An 18,197-nucleotide genomic window follows, 5' to 3' on the forward strand; every position below is an offset into this window, starting at 1 on the left:
ATAAAAGTAGCCTATGTTACTCCTTATTACCTCAGCTATCTGCCAGTGAAAATCCCGTCAAAAACGGCCCAGCCGTTTTAGAGATTAGCCGAATCAAACAGACAAACAGACAAAAATTATAAAAAATGTTATTTTGGTATTTGTAGCGTGTATAAATACATATGAATTTAGTTAAAAGCGGTTATTTTAATATTATAAACAGACACACAAATCTTATTTATTTTTATAGGTGTTATTAGATAAATAGGAATGGATTGGGAATAAAAATTTACCATTACTTTCAGACATAAACTTGAGCTTCTTTATCCATAATGTGATATTTTAATCTATTTTATTTTTAACCGCATTCCAAGAAAGGAGAATATTCTCAATTTGATTCTATAAAATATCAATACTTCTACAATAGTTATTGATATCGGGACATCTATCTCGCAACATACGAACTAATAACTGACGTATCCTACATCGCGATATTAAACTTGTCCGACATATACAAGAACCCGACAAGAATCGTCGGGTGGGAGGGGGTGCAGTAGCCCACCAGCCACAACATCCGTCTGGTCGGAGGACCCACCCAAAATAGGTTACTTTAGAGCTTTGAATAATGATTGATTATAATGAAACGAAAGGCAACAGTTGGACATGTTTTATTAGGCGTCGTCGCGGCGATGCTTCTGGCGGACGTGCCGCGACAGGCAGGAGTGCCAGGAGAAGCGCGCCCCGCAGGCCGGGCAGCGGTAGGGCGCCGCGCGGGAGTGCAGGCCCAGGATGTGGCTGCGGAGCTTCGCCTGGCTCTGGAACAAAAAAAAAAAACAATTGTGTTTGCTCGCAAACGAAAAAAAACCGACTTCAATTACATCGACAAGTAATACAACGTAGATCGACGAAAAAATAGTCAAGAAACTACGCGTTATCAAAGATTACTCAAAAAGTGGTTATCAGATCTCGATAAAATTTATATGTAACCATATGATAAACATCAGCTTTCGACTAAATTAAAAATCATCAAAATCGGTATACCCAGTAAAAAGTTATTACGGATTTTCGAGAGTTTCCCTCGATTTCTCTGGAATAACATCATCAGATCCTGGTTTCCTTATCATGGTACTAAACTAGGGATATCCCCTTTCCAACAAAAAAAGAATTATCAAAATCGGTATATCCAGTAGAAAGTTATGCGGTATAATACTACGTAGGTCGACGAAAATAGCGTCAAGTAAAAACGCATTATTAGATATAACTCGAAAAGTAGTTGTTAGATCTCAAATAAATTTACATGGGACCAATTGGCACACACCACCTTTCGATTAAAACAAAATTTGTCGAAATCGGTCTACCCGGTCAAAAGTTCTGATGTAACATACATTAAAAAAAAAATACAGTCGAATTGAGAACCTCCTCCTTTTTTGGAAGTCGGTTAAAAATAGTTTATTTAAGTGTAAAGATACACATTACATGAAAGGAACAGTGAATCCCACACTAGGCGATGCCTGTGTCGTGGGATTCAACAAATCAAATAAATAATTACCAGGCGTAGTGCGGCTTAAGAAGATAATAAGTATATTTATAACTAACTATTGATAACTGAATTACAATAGAATATATTTAATTTGCGCGTGAATTGGTAAAACATACGAGTATCTATAGTGAGCCAGCATTACAACTATATTGGTAGCAATGAGATTGACAAATTACAGAACAGGGCGCCGTGTACTGTTAGAGTATGTCGAAAAAAAAAACGAGTGTGTTTTAGACCACACGACTGAAATAAAACTTCTACACAATAGGGCTGCACTGTGTCTTAGATATACGAAAAGTAACTGGCTATGAGAGAAAGAGAGAAAGAAAATCAGTGCTCGCACCTCTCTCTCTTACTCCGTCCGCCTCGCCAGATCACACTTTTCGTAACGCTACGTCACGCATCGTGCGTATAGAAGTTTTACTCCAGAAAACGACTTCAGTTTACATGCATGCGTTGCATTCAGCCTGTAACATCCCTCCGACATCCAAACCGGAAGGAAATATTTACACAAATCATTTTCGACACCAACTATTTATACTAAGCTAACTCATAAAAGTGAACTATACAATACAGGCTTATAAAAGGTAAAAACGTATTACGGAATTTTGGTGTCTTTAATAGTTAATATATTCATTGCAATCTGATATATAAAATTCTCGTGTCGCGGTGTTTGTAGTTAAACTCCTCCGAAACGTCTTGACCGATTGTCATGAAATTTTGTGTGCATATTGGGTAGGTCTGAGAATCGAACAACATCTAATTTCATCTCCCTAAGGGTAGTCCACCCCAATTTTTTTTAATTTTTGGATAAATTGTATACTTTTTATTTTATTATGATTTGGCGTTGAAAAATACATACAACCCTAAATTTTCACCCTTCCCTACCACCAACCCCTATTTTTAAATAGCGTTTAGAGGCAAGACAACGTTTGCCGAGTCAGCTAGTTACATATAAAACTACATTTTATCAAGTTCGCATTAAAAAAAAACAACTTATCGAAAATTCGAGTTGGCGTTGTATAAATTGTTGGTGTCGAAATAGACCCGCAAAACGGTCGAAGTTTATTCAGAGCGGTTGTTACATCAACGATTAATAAAATGAGAACACCATCGACTTAATTGAAGTCGAGGAGAAAGAGTTCTATGACCAGCAGTTGGATGTTACAGACTAAATCAACCACTCAACAGCAATAATAAGTCAAGTCCATATAGAAAACTACCTTGCTTTAACAAAATCAAACAACCATTTTAAAGTCGAGCCTACACAAATTTAATATTGGAAGTTGTAAAATATATTAATCTGTACTCACCGGAAACGGCTTCCCGCAGTGATCACACAAATGCTCGATGACGTCCTTCTTATGCACTTGCTTGTGCAGATACACCGAGTTGCTAGTCTTGAATACCTTTAAATTACAACACTTTGAAATATAAAAAGGAATAAAAATTTAAAGAGAATTTCATTGATTTAGTAACATGTTTTTATCATTATCTGCTATGATTTTCTCTCTTATTCTGACATTATCTGACATGATAAACTCTGTTCTGATATTATCTGACATGAGTAATTCTGTTTTTATACTAACCTGTCATAATTAATTCTCATTCTGACATTACCTGTCATGATTAGCTTTGTTTCTGAGTTTAGCTGAGATTTACTCTTTTCTACGTGACATTGGCGAAATCATCTGTGCTTATTTGGCACTATTGAAAGCTATTTTAATCTGAAGAAGAGATTAACTCTTTTCTGTTACTAGCTTAAACGATTAACTTTGTTTCTGATATCTATCTGTCTATTATCTATCATGATTAACTTTTTTCTGTCATGATTAATTGTGTTTCTGTCATTATCTGTTATAGACCAGGAGCCCGTGAGTACCAAACCTTCGTCATTTTATAAAATCTTAATGTTTCTCAATGTATGCTCCCAACATAAGTAGAAACAATGGCCAACTATGAAGCCTGTCTCATAGTGGCTTTGGTAGGTACCAGATAGCAAAGGTATACAATAAAAAAAAACTAACTATCGTCAAATTATAAAGCATAATCTATACTAATATTATAAAGCTGAAAAGTTACGTTGTTTGTTTCAACGTGCTAATCTCAGGAACAACTGGTACAAATTGATTTTTTTTTTGTCTTGAATAGCCCTTTCCCGAGGATAGCTAAAGGCTAACGCCTGTTAACGCCTGTGAAATCGCGGGGCACAGTTACTTTACACTATTTTCTTCAAAGTAATTAACATAAAATAATTAAAATAAATTGGCTCACCTTCTGACACTCATCGCAGCTATATACGAAGTTTTTCAAGTGCTCCCAGTTGATATGATCTCTCAGACGAGACTTTGTAGGGAATTTCTTACCGCAGTCACTACACATGAATCTAGGAAAAAAGTTTAAATAAAATTAAACACATATTTCTTCGATTTCAAGAAAAGAGGAAGGTTCTCAATTTGAGTGTATTTTTTTATCTGTGTTACTTCATATGTTTTTATAATACCGATTTTAATTTTTTTTTATTTGAAAGTGAGTTATCCCTAACAATGTGTATTTAAAAGACTATTTCTTCAACTACCTTATTTTTATTACTTGTAAATAGAAGTCGGTTTCTTTTCCTCGTTTATGAGCAACCACACATTATTCAGCTGGCACTTGCCTTGATGAAACGTGATAAATATTTAAGTATTCAATAATATTAAAAAAATAGGAACCAAAGGAAAGACTTGCTGCTAGTTAACATTTAATGCGGAACTGAGTTACCTACATTGAGCATAATATTATTTTAATACAATCATTTTCATAGTACCCGCACTAGTCGGTACCTACTTACATATATATCAAAATGGGACCACAATTTAAATTTTATCGAGATTTAAATAAACATAAGAAGCATAAAAGGTCACAGTGCATACTTGAAGTCGTTTTCGGACACGTGTTTCTTACTTATCTTCATGTGTTGCTGGTAGGTCGCTATTGATGAAAACGTTCTGTTACAGGGCTTGCATATTAGGTCACCGTTGGCCCTGAAAATTAAATTAAATACAGTTACAGAGGGGATGGTCAGTAAATGACGTTCGCAAATACTTGGGAAGTTTAAATGAATTTTTGTACCTTATAGATAAAACCCCTTCTTTTCCAGTGGGTGTCGTAAGAGGCGACTAAGGGATAACACAGTTTCTTTACCACCTTGGAACTTATAAAGCCGATGGCGAGATAACCATCCAACTGCTGGCTTTGAAATACACAGGCCGAAGACGGGCAGCAGCGTCTTCGGTGCGACAAAGTGCCCTGCGGTCACCAACCCGCCTGCCCAGCGTGGTGACTATGGGCAACGCACATGAGTTCACGCCATTTTTTGGGGCAAACTTGTGGAGGCCTATGTCCAGCGGTGGACTGCGATAGGCTGAAGTGATGATGATGTGATATTTTAAGTTGGACAAAGATACATACGGATGATAGCAAAGTAACGCGAGAACCACTTGACGAAATACGCTGTTTTTTTATTATGTCAGGAAACTAATATATAAGAAGCCTCTTGAATGTTTTTTTTGTTTAATAAAAAATTAAATATAATCTATATTAATTTAATTTCGGCTAATGACCGCGATATCTTTATTGTAAAACTAGCTGACCCGGCAATCGTTGTCTTGCCGCTAAACGCTATTAAAAATAGGGGTTGATGGTAGAGGGTTGAAAATTTAGGGTTGTATGTATTTTTTAATGTTGTATCATAAAAAAATAGAAATTAAAAATTTTGTCTAAAAAATAAAAAAATAATTTAGGGGTGGACTACCCCTAACATTTAGGGGAATGAAAAATAGATATTGGCCGATTCTCATAGATACCGGATAAGCACAAAAAATTTCATCAAAATCGGTCAAGCCGTTTCGGAGGAGTATGGCAACGAAAACTGTGACACGAGAATTTTATATATTAGATTAAAAAAAGAATGGCGGTACCAAGTTCGCCAGGTCAGCTATAGTATATAATTAAACACTTACTTTGCTGCATGACTGTTCATATGTCTCAACAAATTCCCTCTCCAAAGGAAACGTTTATCACATTGAGTGCAAGGATACTGGAGTCTCGATTTATTTACGGATGTCCTAATCTCCAGCTGAGCTTTGTGTCTGTCCGGACCGGTCAGATCCGGTAGTGATTCTGTTAGCTTCCTGGAAGAAATTGCTAAATAAATAAGGCTGTAGGTTTATACATGTATATATATGTAGTTCCAATAGGCCAAGACATTCATTAGGCGCGTAATAGCAAAGCACGGTTCATGCAAGACCTTGCCAGAGTATATTAAGACAAAGTAACACTTAAATAATTGTGTTTGCTCGTCAACGAAAAAAACCGACTTCAATTTCATCGACAAGTAATACAACGTAAGCAGACGAAAAAAATTAACAAACGCACTAGTCGTCACTACGATTTTCGAGGGCTTTCCTCGGTTCCTCTGGGATTCCATCATCAGATCCTGGTTTCCTTATAATGGTACCACACTTGGGATATCTCCTATCCAACAAAAAAAGAAGTATCAATATCGGTTCATATACGACGAAGTTATCCCCGAACATACAAAAAAACACTCCTCCTTTTTTGAAGTCGGTTAAAAAAGGAGCTAGGGTTATTTTTTCACGTAGTTGATCTGCAACACCTACAGGACCTCCCCATTGAATGACCGTGGTTGGCAGTCGAAAACTTTGTATATTTTTTTTCGGTACATTTCTGATACGTATGTTGATAACAGGTATACGAAATATTGAATAAAAATAATTAGTGACAGCGCACCAAAATATAAAATGCAAATTTCTTAATGAAACGAAAAAAAAGTAAACTAATATTACGCACAGCACTAATAGTACTACCTTAATTTAAGTTGTATTTGATGTTTTGAACTTGTTCGGACATGTTTCTGTAAGTTCGAGGTGGTTGTGAAGGACAATCTGCGAAAAAGAAGACATGACTGTAGTCAATTTTAAAGTCCCATAGCTGGGCAAAACTACTATCGCTTCCATTACCGCTACCGCTACCGCTATCTCTACCACTATCGCTAACGCTACCGCTACCGCTGCCAAAATTATTGATACTGTTACTGCCGCTCGTAGTACACCTATTCATACTAGTGACATTCCGGATATCCGTATCCGTATCCGCAGATATCCGCGGGAAAATGAGATCCGTATCCGTATCCGTCACTTTCATGCGGATCTTTTATTAATTTACAAATTCAATTGACAGGATAAAATGCTTCATAATATCTTAGAGTAGTATAATTTAAACAAATCTCTTGTCACTTTTAATACCAAACATATATTCTAGTAAGTTACCATACTAATAGTATAGAACTCAAAGATACTAAATCAGTTGATTACTAATCATTGATCTTATAAGATCACTATTACACATAGAAGGTGACTATGACTATGACTTTATTTTTATAAATATAAAAAAAATTAAAAACAAATAACTCTTTTATTGAAAAAACTTTTTCGGATATTATCACACTTTACTAAGCTTTTTAGATGCTCGCCGTTTGCTGGACCTGGTTGCTAAATAATTGTTACTCGCAAACGAAAAAAAAAAAAACCGACTTCATTACAAAAGTAGTTATCAGATCTCAAGCAAATTTAATTGAAACTACAAGACAAGCACCAGCTTTCGATTAAAATAAGAATTATCAAAATCGGTGAATCCAGTAAAAAGTTATGTAGTATAACACAAACGTAAATCGACGAAAGAATTGTCCAGCAAATACGTATTATTAGATATAGCTTGAAAAGTTCTTCTTAAATCTCAATTAAATTTTAATGGGGCCACGTGACACGCAACACCTTTCAATTAAAAAAAGAATCATCGAAATCGATCCATTCTGTAAAAAGTTCTGAGGTAGCATACATAACAAAATACGGTTTTTAAAAGTCGGTTAAAAAAATACGCGCGCAAATCAAGTTGAAACCTGTCCTACGGCGGGCGTGACGTCAACTATCGTTTTCAGGTCACGTGCCGACACCGACTGAGTGAGTAAATAAAGATCCGTATCCGTATCCGCGGATCTTGATACTAAATCTTGGGGTTGTCTGGAAGAGATTGCTTGAAGCAATAAGACCGCCTTTGCATGCTGTTATTGTAACTGCTTTTTGTTTAATTTTATTTCTGTTCTGTTTTTTTTTTCTTCTTTTTTTTACTACGGAAAGTGTTTGATTATATGTATGCAAGAAGTAATAAATAAATAAATAAATAAATATCCGTATCCGTATCCGTATCCGCGGATATACATTTTTGACGATCCAGCACATCACTAACTCATACCAATGCTGTCTGTAATGTAAACTTGTAGCAATTTTGAAATTGTTTGCTGATTTGCTACCATTACTGCTATATATTTTTTTCGACATGTCAATTTTATTTTGACGTCCGTTGAATTACCTTATGGCGAAATAAATATTAGCATATAATTTCCTGATATTTAAAAAGTCATAAATACCTGCAAGGCGCGCAGTACGGTTTCCTCTTCTCCCCGGTTTCGATTCTATGCGTCTCCAGATGTTTCCTGAGGGACGTTCGCCACTTGAAGGTTTTCCCACAAAACTCGCAGGGGAATGTCTGTTCTTGTGCACTGGAAATAAAATTAATGTTTGTTGAAGATAATTGTGTTTGCTCACAAACGAAAAAAAAAAACCGACTTCAATTTCATCGACGAGTAATACAACGTAGATCGACGAAAAATTTGGCAAGTAACTACGCGTTATCAAAGATAACTCAAAAAGTAATTATCAGATCTTGATAAAATTTATATGTGACCACATGATAAATATCAGCTTTCGATTAAATTAAAAATTGTCAAAACCGGTACTGAAAAAATTATAAAAACTGGGTACACCCAGTAAAAAGTTATTGCAGATTTTCGAGAGTTTCCCTCGATTTCTCTGGGATCCGTCATCAGATCCTGGTTTCCTTATCACACAAAAAAAGAACTATCAAAATCGGTACATCCAGTAGAAAGTTATGCGGTATATAATACAACGTAGGTCGACGAAAAAAGCGTCAAGTAAAAACGCATTATTAGATATAACTCGAAAAGTAGTTGGTAGATCTCAAATAAATTTAAATGGGACCAATTGACACACACCGATTATTTCGATAAAAAAAAAATTGTCGAAATCAGTCCACCCGGTCAAAAGTTCTGATGTAACATACATAAAAAAAAAAAAATACAGTCGAATTGAGAACCTCCTCCTTTTTTGGAAGTCGGTTAAAAACGACTAACTGACAGCGACAAGTAATAATAACAACAATACTCTTTATTGTACACCATCAAACGATACAAAGAAAAAAAATTAAAAACAAAGTTAAGATGTACAACGGTGGTCTTGTTGCTAAAAGAGCAATTTCTTCCAGACAACCTTTGGTTACAAGTAATTTTTAAATGAATTAGAATAAATTACAATCACTACATAGTATAAAAAGGTCGCTTCCCGCTGACTGTCTGTCCCTATGTATGCTTAGATCTTTAAGACTACGCAACGGATTTTGATGCGGTTTTCTTTAGTAAATAGAGTGATTCACGAGAAAGGATTATATGTTTAATACACGCATAATATAGTAGGGGAACACTGATAGTTTAAGAGGTTTCAAATGTGATGTCATAAATAAACATATTTTTTTGCGCTTACATTGTTAATATTTATTTTATATTTTATATTTAGTATCAGCATTGCACCTGTGTGAAGCCGGAGCGGATCACAAGTAAAGTATAATAATAAGGTGGTCTACGTAAGATTGCCAGTGTAGGCTGGATGAGGATCGCGGTAAACCGGGATGTCTGGCGCGAGCTTGGGGAGGCCTATGTCCAGCAATGGACTGCAATAGGCTGAACTGACTGACTGATATAATAAGTATAGTTTAATATACGTAAAACATAAAATCTACTACAGATATAACTTAAATTTAAATGGAACCATTGACGTGTGGCACCTTTTGAAGTCACTAAATCAGTCCACCCAGCAAAAAGTTCTTAAGTTTAGCACACATAAAAAAATACAGTCGGAATGCTCACCACCTTTATTGAAGTCGATTAAAAGTTATTATCAATGGAAAAAATTAATCACTAAACTGTTAACATGAAGCTTGGATAACCACCTGATATCTTGATCTTGACGAACATCAGCGTTACACATCACATCATCACAATTGTCCAAATTATCACCGTAATTATATTCCATGTTCGTTCTGTAAATAATTTTACAATTAAAATACTTTAATATACATGAATTTTAGTATTGATTTTAAGTTTGATTGGATTTTGATTTAATATAATTTGTTATCCGCCGACGCGGCTTGAAGCAACGTAGTGAATTAAGCTCTGATCCGTCTTCTACATGGGGAAAGAGACCTATGCCCAGCAGTGGGATATTACAGACTGAAGCGATAATTAGTTCGTCACACATATTGAAACTAACAAAGTTTAAAAAGAAAATGTAACTAAAGTCTGTTCAACGAGAAGAGATACCAAACGTAAACAAACCAAATGCGAGGTCTTTCAACTATGCAGGGTTTTGTAACCTTTTTTTATTTACACAAATTTTTAAAATGTAAAATATATTTATATTTTTATAATTACTTAATTTAATATAATTAATTAAATACAATTATTTGTATAAGATTTGATACTTCTTAAATAATAATTATCAAAATATAAAAATCACCCCGAACGCTTCAGGACACGGAATGAAATAAAAATAAATAATACAAAATCAAAGAGCCATAAAAATAAATAATACAAAATCAAAGAGCCGTCCGCGATCCAATTGTTTTCAAAGCCAGTTAAAATATCGTTCGACCTTGCAGAGAGACGAGCAGCAGATAGCAAACAAACAAGATAGAAAGAGATAGACTATATTTTGTTTGTTCTGTCGTCGCTACGAAAAAATGATGGGCTTTGTTTACGTTTGGTATCTCTTCTCGTTGAACAGACTTTAACACAAATATGGACTGATGTCTGCAATAAATAATAATTATTATTTACCGTTTCACCTTTTAATAAAAAGAGATTATAAGAAAGATGAAAAAGAAGAAGAAACGGGGAAATAATAAACTTCCTTAGCTCCATCTAACTTATATCTATCTTCCGTTCGCCTCGCCCAATCGCACTTTTCGTAACGCTCTCGTCACGCATTAACAGCTCCAAACAAGTCAAGCGTGCGTAAAATGGCTTTACTTCAGAAACATACCTGTGACAATGTACCAGATTGTAGTGTTTCAAAACACCTCGCTTGCTGCTAAATCTCTCCACACATACAACGCACTGGTACCTCCTTGCATGTTTGTTTGTATGATAGTTGTATGACACCTCCGTTGAAAACGAACACTCGCATATTGAACATTTATATTTTGATGAGTTCTGGAAAAAGTATATAAAGGAATATATTCCTTTGAGTTTGTATATTTGTATAGTACCTTTTTTTATAGCAGTAGTAATATGTATTGTTTTTATAAAGAGATTTTGACACTTCATAATAGTCACATATAAAAGAAATATTTAATTTTAATTTTATGTATAGGAATTGGTAAATAGCTTTAAATGTCGTTTCTTTGTTTTTTCAGGTACGTTAAGGGTTTTTATAATTAATTTTGTATCAAAATGTATAAAGAAAAATTGTATAATAAAATCTTTGTTTTTTCAGAGCAACACATTGTATAATTTTCCGATTCCAATTTAAGTAATCAACTAATGTCTTATAAGTATTTTTATAATTAATCAACTTCCATGAAAGAAGGAGGTTTTCATATATTTTTTTATGTATGTTACCTCTGAACTTTTAACCGGGTAATAACTTTCGATTTAAAAAAAATCGAAATTGATTCACCCGGTTACAAGTTCACGTATTAATTTAAATGTATACTTAACTTACCAGTTCATGCTTGAGATGTATATGATCACTAAGATCATCTGCATTAGGAAACGATGAAAAACATTTCTCACACCTAAACATTGCATTAACATAATCTTCTCTGGTCGATAGAGCCTTCATTTCTTCTGCTATTTCATCTCTATTTAACTCTACTTCTATATACTGTGCATCTTCGGTCTCCTTCTTAATATGTCCATTCTTTTTCTTTCTCTTTTTAACTTTAATTAATGGTTCATCGTCTGAGAAGTCACATTCTTCTTTTATATCTGATACACATTCGTCCGTATTTAGTTCTGTTTTAATTATTTCTATTTGAGGCATTTCATCGTCTATTTGAGGATATGGTGTTGATATATTATATAGGTTTTTTATTTCTAAATTGTTATATTTTAAGCTCTTGTATATCAATAAATCCTGTAAAATTAATGGTTTGAATTTAAAATAGAATAAGACTTGGTTAATGTATGTATTGAGCCAGGTTGGAAGATATATTGAATACTAGCTGTGCTCGCGACTTTGTGTGACTTGTGTCCACATGGAATTTAAGAAAAAAGTTATTGTTCATTTTGCAGAGTTATAAAATAAATAAATTTCTAAAATAATAGTAGCCTAAGTTACTCCTTATTACACCAGCTATCTACCAGTGAAATTCCCGGCAAAATTGATCTAGCCGTTTTAGAGATTAGCCAGAACAAACAGACAGACAAAAATTGAGAAAATATTATTTTGGTATATGCACCATGTATATATCCATATGCTTTTAGTAAAAAGCAGTTATTTTAATATTACAAACAGACACTCAAATTTTATTTATTTGTACAGCTTATGAAAAATGGTTACTATGGTACACCTGGTGTATTGTACAACTAGGGCTGACTGCTTGACGTACTCTCTGAGGATGGAACAATATACCAAACAGTTGATATAATTTTTTTAATTATAATTATAGACACTTACTTGAACGTTATCTTGAATAGTTTTATATGAGGCCAATATTCTTCGTTTATACTTGGTAAACTTCAATAATAGGGCGGCACATTCATAGCAAAGTTGAACTTGTATATCTGCTAACGTAATCTGTAACAGAAATATTTAGTAACAATATACATAAATCATAAGTGTCACGGGCTATATTACGGGCTGTGCCCCGCTATTTTACATTTGTTATTTGAAGAAAACAATAGCCTATAGCCTTCCTTAGTATATAGGCTATCCAACACAAAGGTAATTTTTCAATGTGAAGCAGTAGTTCTTGAGATTAGCGTTTATACAAACAAAGTTTTCAGCTTTACAATATTAATATAGATTTTAATTTAGTGGTATTAAGTTTCCTAATCAGAAAAATTTTACACCAAGCGAAGCGAACACAGGTCTATTTGTAAATAATGTTTTATTATCGGTCACAAATACTGTAAATTATAACAAAAAATAAATAAATATTGACAATACATAATTTATGCTGGCTTGATATTCAATGTAATTGTAAACTAAAATGAGAATTTTAGACCACACTGCTATTACATTGCAAAATATTTATATTTTCAGCTCACATGCGAGTCATAAAATAAGGAATATTAATTATTATAATTATAAACATAGTACACATACCGGTAATTCACTAATAATTTGTAAAAAACACTGTTTTACATCGTATTGTTCTATTTTCACCATCCTGCGGTCATTATTAAGACACCCATAGCATACTTCAGTCATAATTCTATCTCTAAAAGACATTTTTATTGATTATTTTGATTTCATTTTAAGCGTCTGTTTTGTTTGGGTTAAGTTGTTGTTGTTTTAAAATTTATCCCCAATAGGGAAAGGCAAAGGACTATAATCCATACAGCCTAGTCTGAATTTGTAAGTTTCGTTCTGATATATCAAAAGGCCGGAGCCAAGTCTGAAGTAACTTTATTGTTCTTCTGATTCGATGACTGGTAGAGTAAGGCCGAAACCAAGTCTGAAATTTCATATTTTCGTCTACTCTTCTTTGTCTATAAGTGATAGGCGAGGTCGAAACCAAGTCTGTAATAGGCCGAAGCCTGAAATATCAAAATAAAATTTCACATCCGATGAATGAAGGTCCTGATCCTGTTTCAAATATCATTGATAGTATTGCAAATAAATTCAAATATACTAGTATAGTTATCCAAATTAGTCAATAAATCTTGTGTATTGCGCGGGACATTTTTTGGTCCAGAAGTTGATAACAAGTTGGCTATAAATAAGAGGCGTTCCAGATTAAAAGCGGAGCATTCAAAAAATATGTGATCTAAAGACTGTGTAGAGTTGTTGGTGCAATGTGGGCAAACGGGCGATGAGATGATACGCATACGATTCAAATGTGCATTAAATCTGCAATGTCCAAATCTCAAGCGGCATAGTATTGTATAATATTTTCTGCTTCTATGTTGATGCGATTTAGTAAACCAAGGACTTTTTCCAATATCTTGATTTATCTGAGCATACCAAGATCCTTTTCTTAACAAGGTTTGTCGCCAAAGATCACGCCAATCAGATAGGATTTTTGATTTAATAGCAACTAATAGATCAGTGTATGGTACGGCAACATTCTCATCAACAGGGCTGCCGCTGTCACTGTCAACAATTGAACGTGCCAGAAAGTCCACATGTTCATTTCCCCTTACTCCTATATGTGAAGGTGTCCACAATAATTTGATGTTGTAGTTTCTTCTGGATAGTTGATAAAGGAGATGTCTTATTTCTAAAATGATGAAGTTTGTATTAGCACTGAATTGATAATTATCTAAAGCCTTTAGAACGCTCATACTGTCAGTAATGATCAGCCAATATTGATTAGTTTGTTTTTTAATGAATTCTAGGGCAGCAGTAATTGCTAGAGCTTCAGCTGTAAATATTGATATCTCCTTTTTCAATCTGACGCCTTGGCCAAACTTCAGATGAGGTACATAATAGGCCATGGAAACATTTATATCATTTTTTGATCCATCTGTGTAAACTTGTTTGAACTTATCAGAGTATTGTGCTATGAGGTTGTAAACTTCCTGGCGCTCTTTTAGCTTATGGTCAATAATAATATCGATTTGATTAATAAGACAGTCAAACTCCTTTTCGTAACACATCCAATTGCTAGAACTGTGTATTTTGTGTTGGTTATTTAGATTTAACATGAATGAATATTCGAAGAGAATAAATGGGTTATTAGAAGTTAATGGAGCATTTACAGGATATTTACTATGTAAGTAATTAAGCTTTTTAATTAGAGGATGATTACTAATGGAAAACAGTTTTAGCAAAAAACAGTATTTCAAATATTTAAATCTAAGGTGTAAAGGGGAAATGTTGCACTCGACCTGTAACGAATTAATTGGGGTTGTTTTCATGGCGCCAGTGATAAGTCTCAGGCTGTGATTTTGAATAATATTTAATTTGTTAACCAACTTGTCATTAGCAGAAAAACATAGAAATCCATATTCAAAATGACTGCGTACAAGAGATTTATATAGGGTAAGAAGGATTTTTGGATCAGAACCCCAATATGTTTTTGCAAGAGACTTTAAAATATTAAGAGCCTTAAGAGCTCTATCAACTATGTGGTCTACATATTTGTTCCATGATAAGTTATTCATGAATATAACACCTAAAAATTTAACTTCATTTGTGATAAGAAGAGATATATTATTATAGTTTATTTTAATTCTTTCAGACCCTACTTTATTAAAAACTATGACTTTAGACTTTTCAAAGCTAATGTCCAATGCAAGATAATTAAAATAAGAATTTAATTTAACTAAAGCTTCGTTTAACTTAAGATTTAGGGTAGTTATATTATTACTAGAACAATAGACTACCAAATCATCAGCAAACTGTAAATTGTATATATGAGAGCCTAGAATTAAGTTTAATCTATGTATATAAAGTGTGAAAATCAATGGACTCAAAATGCTACCTTGACATGTACCTTTATGAGAAAGCCTTGGACCAATAAGTCTATTATTATACTTAACAAATACCTTCCTACTGTGCAAAAAATTAAAAATCCATTGTATAACTTTTACAGGTAAACCAATCGCAGCTAATTCCGTGGATAGAATATGATGGTTAACATTATTAAAGGCTCCAACTACATCGAAGAAAACTCCAGCGAGAGCTTGCTTTGATTGTATAGCATTATAAATATCAAGATGTAAGTGAGCAATGCTCTCCCTTGAAGACCTGCCTCTTCTAAAACCAAACTGATTAGAAGGTAAAATATGATTAGACTCTATGAAATGTTCCAATCTTTGTTTTAAAAGTTGTTCAAATATTTTTCCCATGCAAGAAGTCAATGCTATAGGTCTATATGAATCAAAGTTAAACTTGTCCTTGTTGGGTTTTAAGATAGGTACTAAACAATCAACCTTCCAATCCATAGGAATAAGATTATGCTCCCAAAGAAGATTCAGGATATTTAATAAAATTAGTTTAGATTGAGAAGACAGGTGTTTAAGCATTTTATATGAAATGTAGTCAAGGCCAGGTGTAGAGTCTTTTCTGGATGAAATAGCAGAATTTAATTCGACAATGGTAAAAGATTTTATAATAAAATTTTGATTAGGAAGAATATGGCAGAAAGAATTAAGATTAAAGGCTGGCTCTACAGTATCTGGAGTATATTTTTTGAGAAAATCAAAGATCCAAGAATAGTCAGAGTTGTTATGGGAAGGTGGAGAATAGCTTTTGTTAAATTTTCGCATATACGTCCAAATGACTGATATAGGAGTTGATCTGTTAAATTGTTCACAAAGTTTTATCCAACTGTTTCTTCTCTCATTTCTGATAATATATTTTTTGGTGGCTTGTAGTCTTTTAAAATTAATGTAATTAGCCTCAGTGGGATCAGATTTAAAAGTCAAATAAGCGTTTTTGCTATTTAATACGGCTTTGGTGCAATTGAAATTCCACCAAGGAAGAAGTTTTTTTTTTTTATTTAAGTTAGAAGGAGAGCATGAAGATAAAGCTGTATTAACCAAAGAGTGCTTAGAAATAGAAGATGATTTCCACAGTGCTGAGTGTAAAATATCTGTAAATTTTGTGTAGTTATGAAGGGGGTCTTGTGTATCAAGAGAAAATTCAGTGAGCAATAGTTGGACATTTAAATTATAAATGTTCCAATCAACGTTGTTCAGGTTAGGGAAGCAGGGTAGTGAGCTACTATTGGGAATAGGAGTGGCATTGTAATGATTGTTATTAAGTAAAATTTTTGTGATTACAGGAAAGTGGTAGCTGCCTAAGGGATCGTCATGTACTGACCAGTCACACTCTAGAGCCAATGGAGGTGATACTATGGTTAAGTCAAGAGCATTCTGTCTCCATATGTGCGAACCAACAGTGGTCATACTTCCGTCATTAAGTATAACCAAATTATTGTTATTGATAGAGTCTAAAATGTCTTTGCCTCGACAATTAGAAGTAGAACAGCCCCAGGCTGAGTTTAGGCCATTAAAATCTCCTGCTAGGAAGATTGGTTCTGGTAAACTTTTAATTAACCTGTCTAGTTTAGATTTAGAAAAAGCAGGATTGCAATTAGTTGGACTGTAAAAGCTTATGATAGTAAGTTCTTTGTTGCTAGAGTATTTTATACGAACAACAACATTTTGAATGGAGTCATCATAAAAAGTATCAATTTTAGAATAAGAAATAGAGCTATGTATTAATATGGCTACGCCATTGTGGGTGTTTCCTGAATCAAGACGAATTACATTGTAATGACGTATCTTAAATTTTTGACAAGGCTTTAACCAAGTCTCACAAATTAACGCAATGTGAATATTTTTGTCCAAAAGGAAATAATTAAAAATATGTTGATTGTGTAGAATACTCTGAGCATTCCATTGCACAATATTTAAAGTATCCATAAAGTACAAATTATTTATTAGTAACCTTTTTTAATGTATCTTGCAGGACATTTTTAATATTTTGGGAAGAGATAGGTATTTCATTATTTTTGTTTAGTGTTATAAGTTTTACTAAAGCTTCTGTAATAGATTTGAGTATTATTTCGGAATTTAAAAGAGATAAGAACTGATCAGTTTTGTTTAATGATGGAAAGTGAGAGCTGTTTAAAACATCAACAAAGCTTTTTTTCTGAAATTTATCTCTGTTAAGCTGGATTTTTTCTTTTTTAACAGGGCATGCAGGGGATATGGCAATGTGATTGCCAGAGCAGTGACAGCAACTGGCTGCAGTATAAGGAGTCTGACAATCTTTAAAATTGTGACCTTCGCCACAAATGCTGCATCTTTGTGAATTTTTACAGAATTTTGCAATATGACCATATCTTAAACACTTTAGACACTGCTTTACTGGCGGGATGTACTGCCGTACTTCGAACCGCCAGCTGTTGAGGTCCACACTATCTGGTAAATTGGGACAGGAAAAGGTTATAGAAATTGTTTTTGTGGGGATTAATTTTATTTCTCCATTTTCTCTTACACGTCGCATAAATCTACGTATAGATATAATATTTTTCGTGCTAGTTAGAGCTGAATATATTTCTTTATTGGATAATTCTATAGGCACATGAGAAATTACCCCAGTGACCTCTGTAGCGGCAGCCGGAAGGGAAGCTTTAAGTTTGTACCCATCAAGATATTTTTTGTTGCCTAAGACCGCGTTAGCAAAAGCAGGTCTATCAAAGATAACTCCAACTTTACTTTTATTAATGCGTTTTAGTTGTTTCACGCCTTTATTATATTTTTTTATGCTATTAGCGAGTGTCATCATGTCTCTTGTTCCGA

At 33.8% G+C, this 18,197-nt stretch overlaps 1 protein-coding gene across 1 annotated transcript; it reads right to left on the minus strand.

Annotated features, from left to right (window-relative positions):
• Window positions 1-631: 631 nt before the first annotated feature.
• Window positions 632-13,216, minus strand: LOC123666164 (zinc finger protein 595-like). Its single transcript, XM_045600369.1, has 11 exons — window positions 13,045-13,216; window positions 12,394-12,513; window positions 11,437-11,850; window positions 10,752-10,925; window positions 8,010-8,182; window positions 6,391-6,468; window positions 5,524-5,694; window positions 4,435-4,545; window positions 3,794-3,905; window positions 2,833-2,928; window positions 632-794 (listed from the first exon to the last, which is right to left on the minus strand). The coding sequence occupies exons 1-11, from the start codon at window positions 13,168-13,170 to the stop codon at window positions 651-653; spliced, it is 1,719 nt and encodes a 572-aa protein (XP_045456325.1). The 5' UTR covers window positions 13,171-13,216; the 3' UTR covers window positions 632-650.
• Window positions 13,217-18,197: the final 4,981 nt, after the last annotated feature.

Source organism: Melitaea cinxia, chromosome 25 (genome assembly GCF_905220565.1).
Source record: "Melitaea cinxia chromosome 25, ilMelCinx1.1, whole genome shotgun sequence".
Lineage (NCBI taxonomy): Eukaryota > Metazoa > Arthropoda > Insecta > Lepidoptera > Nymphalidae > Melitaea > Melitaea cinxia.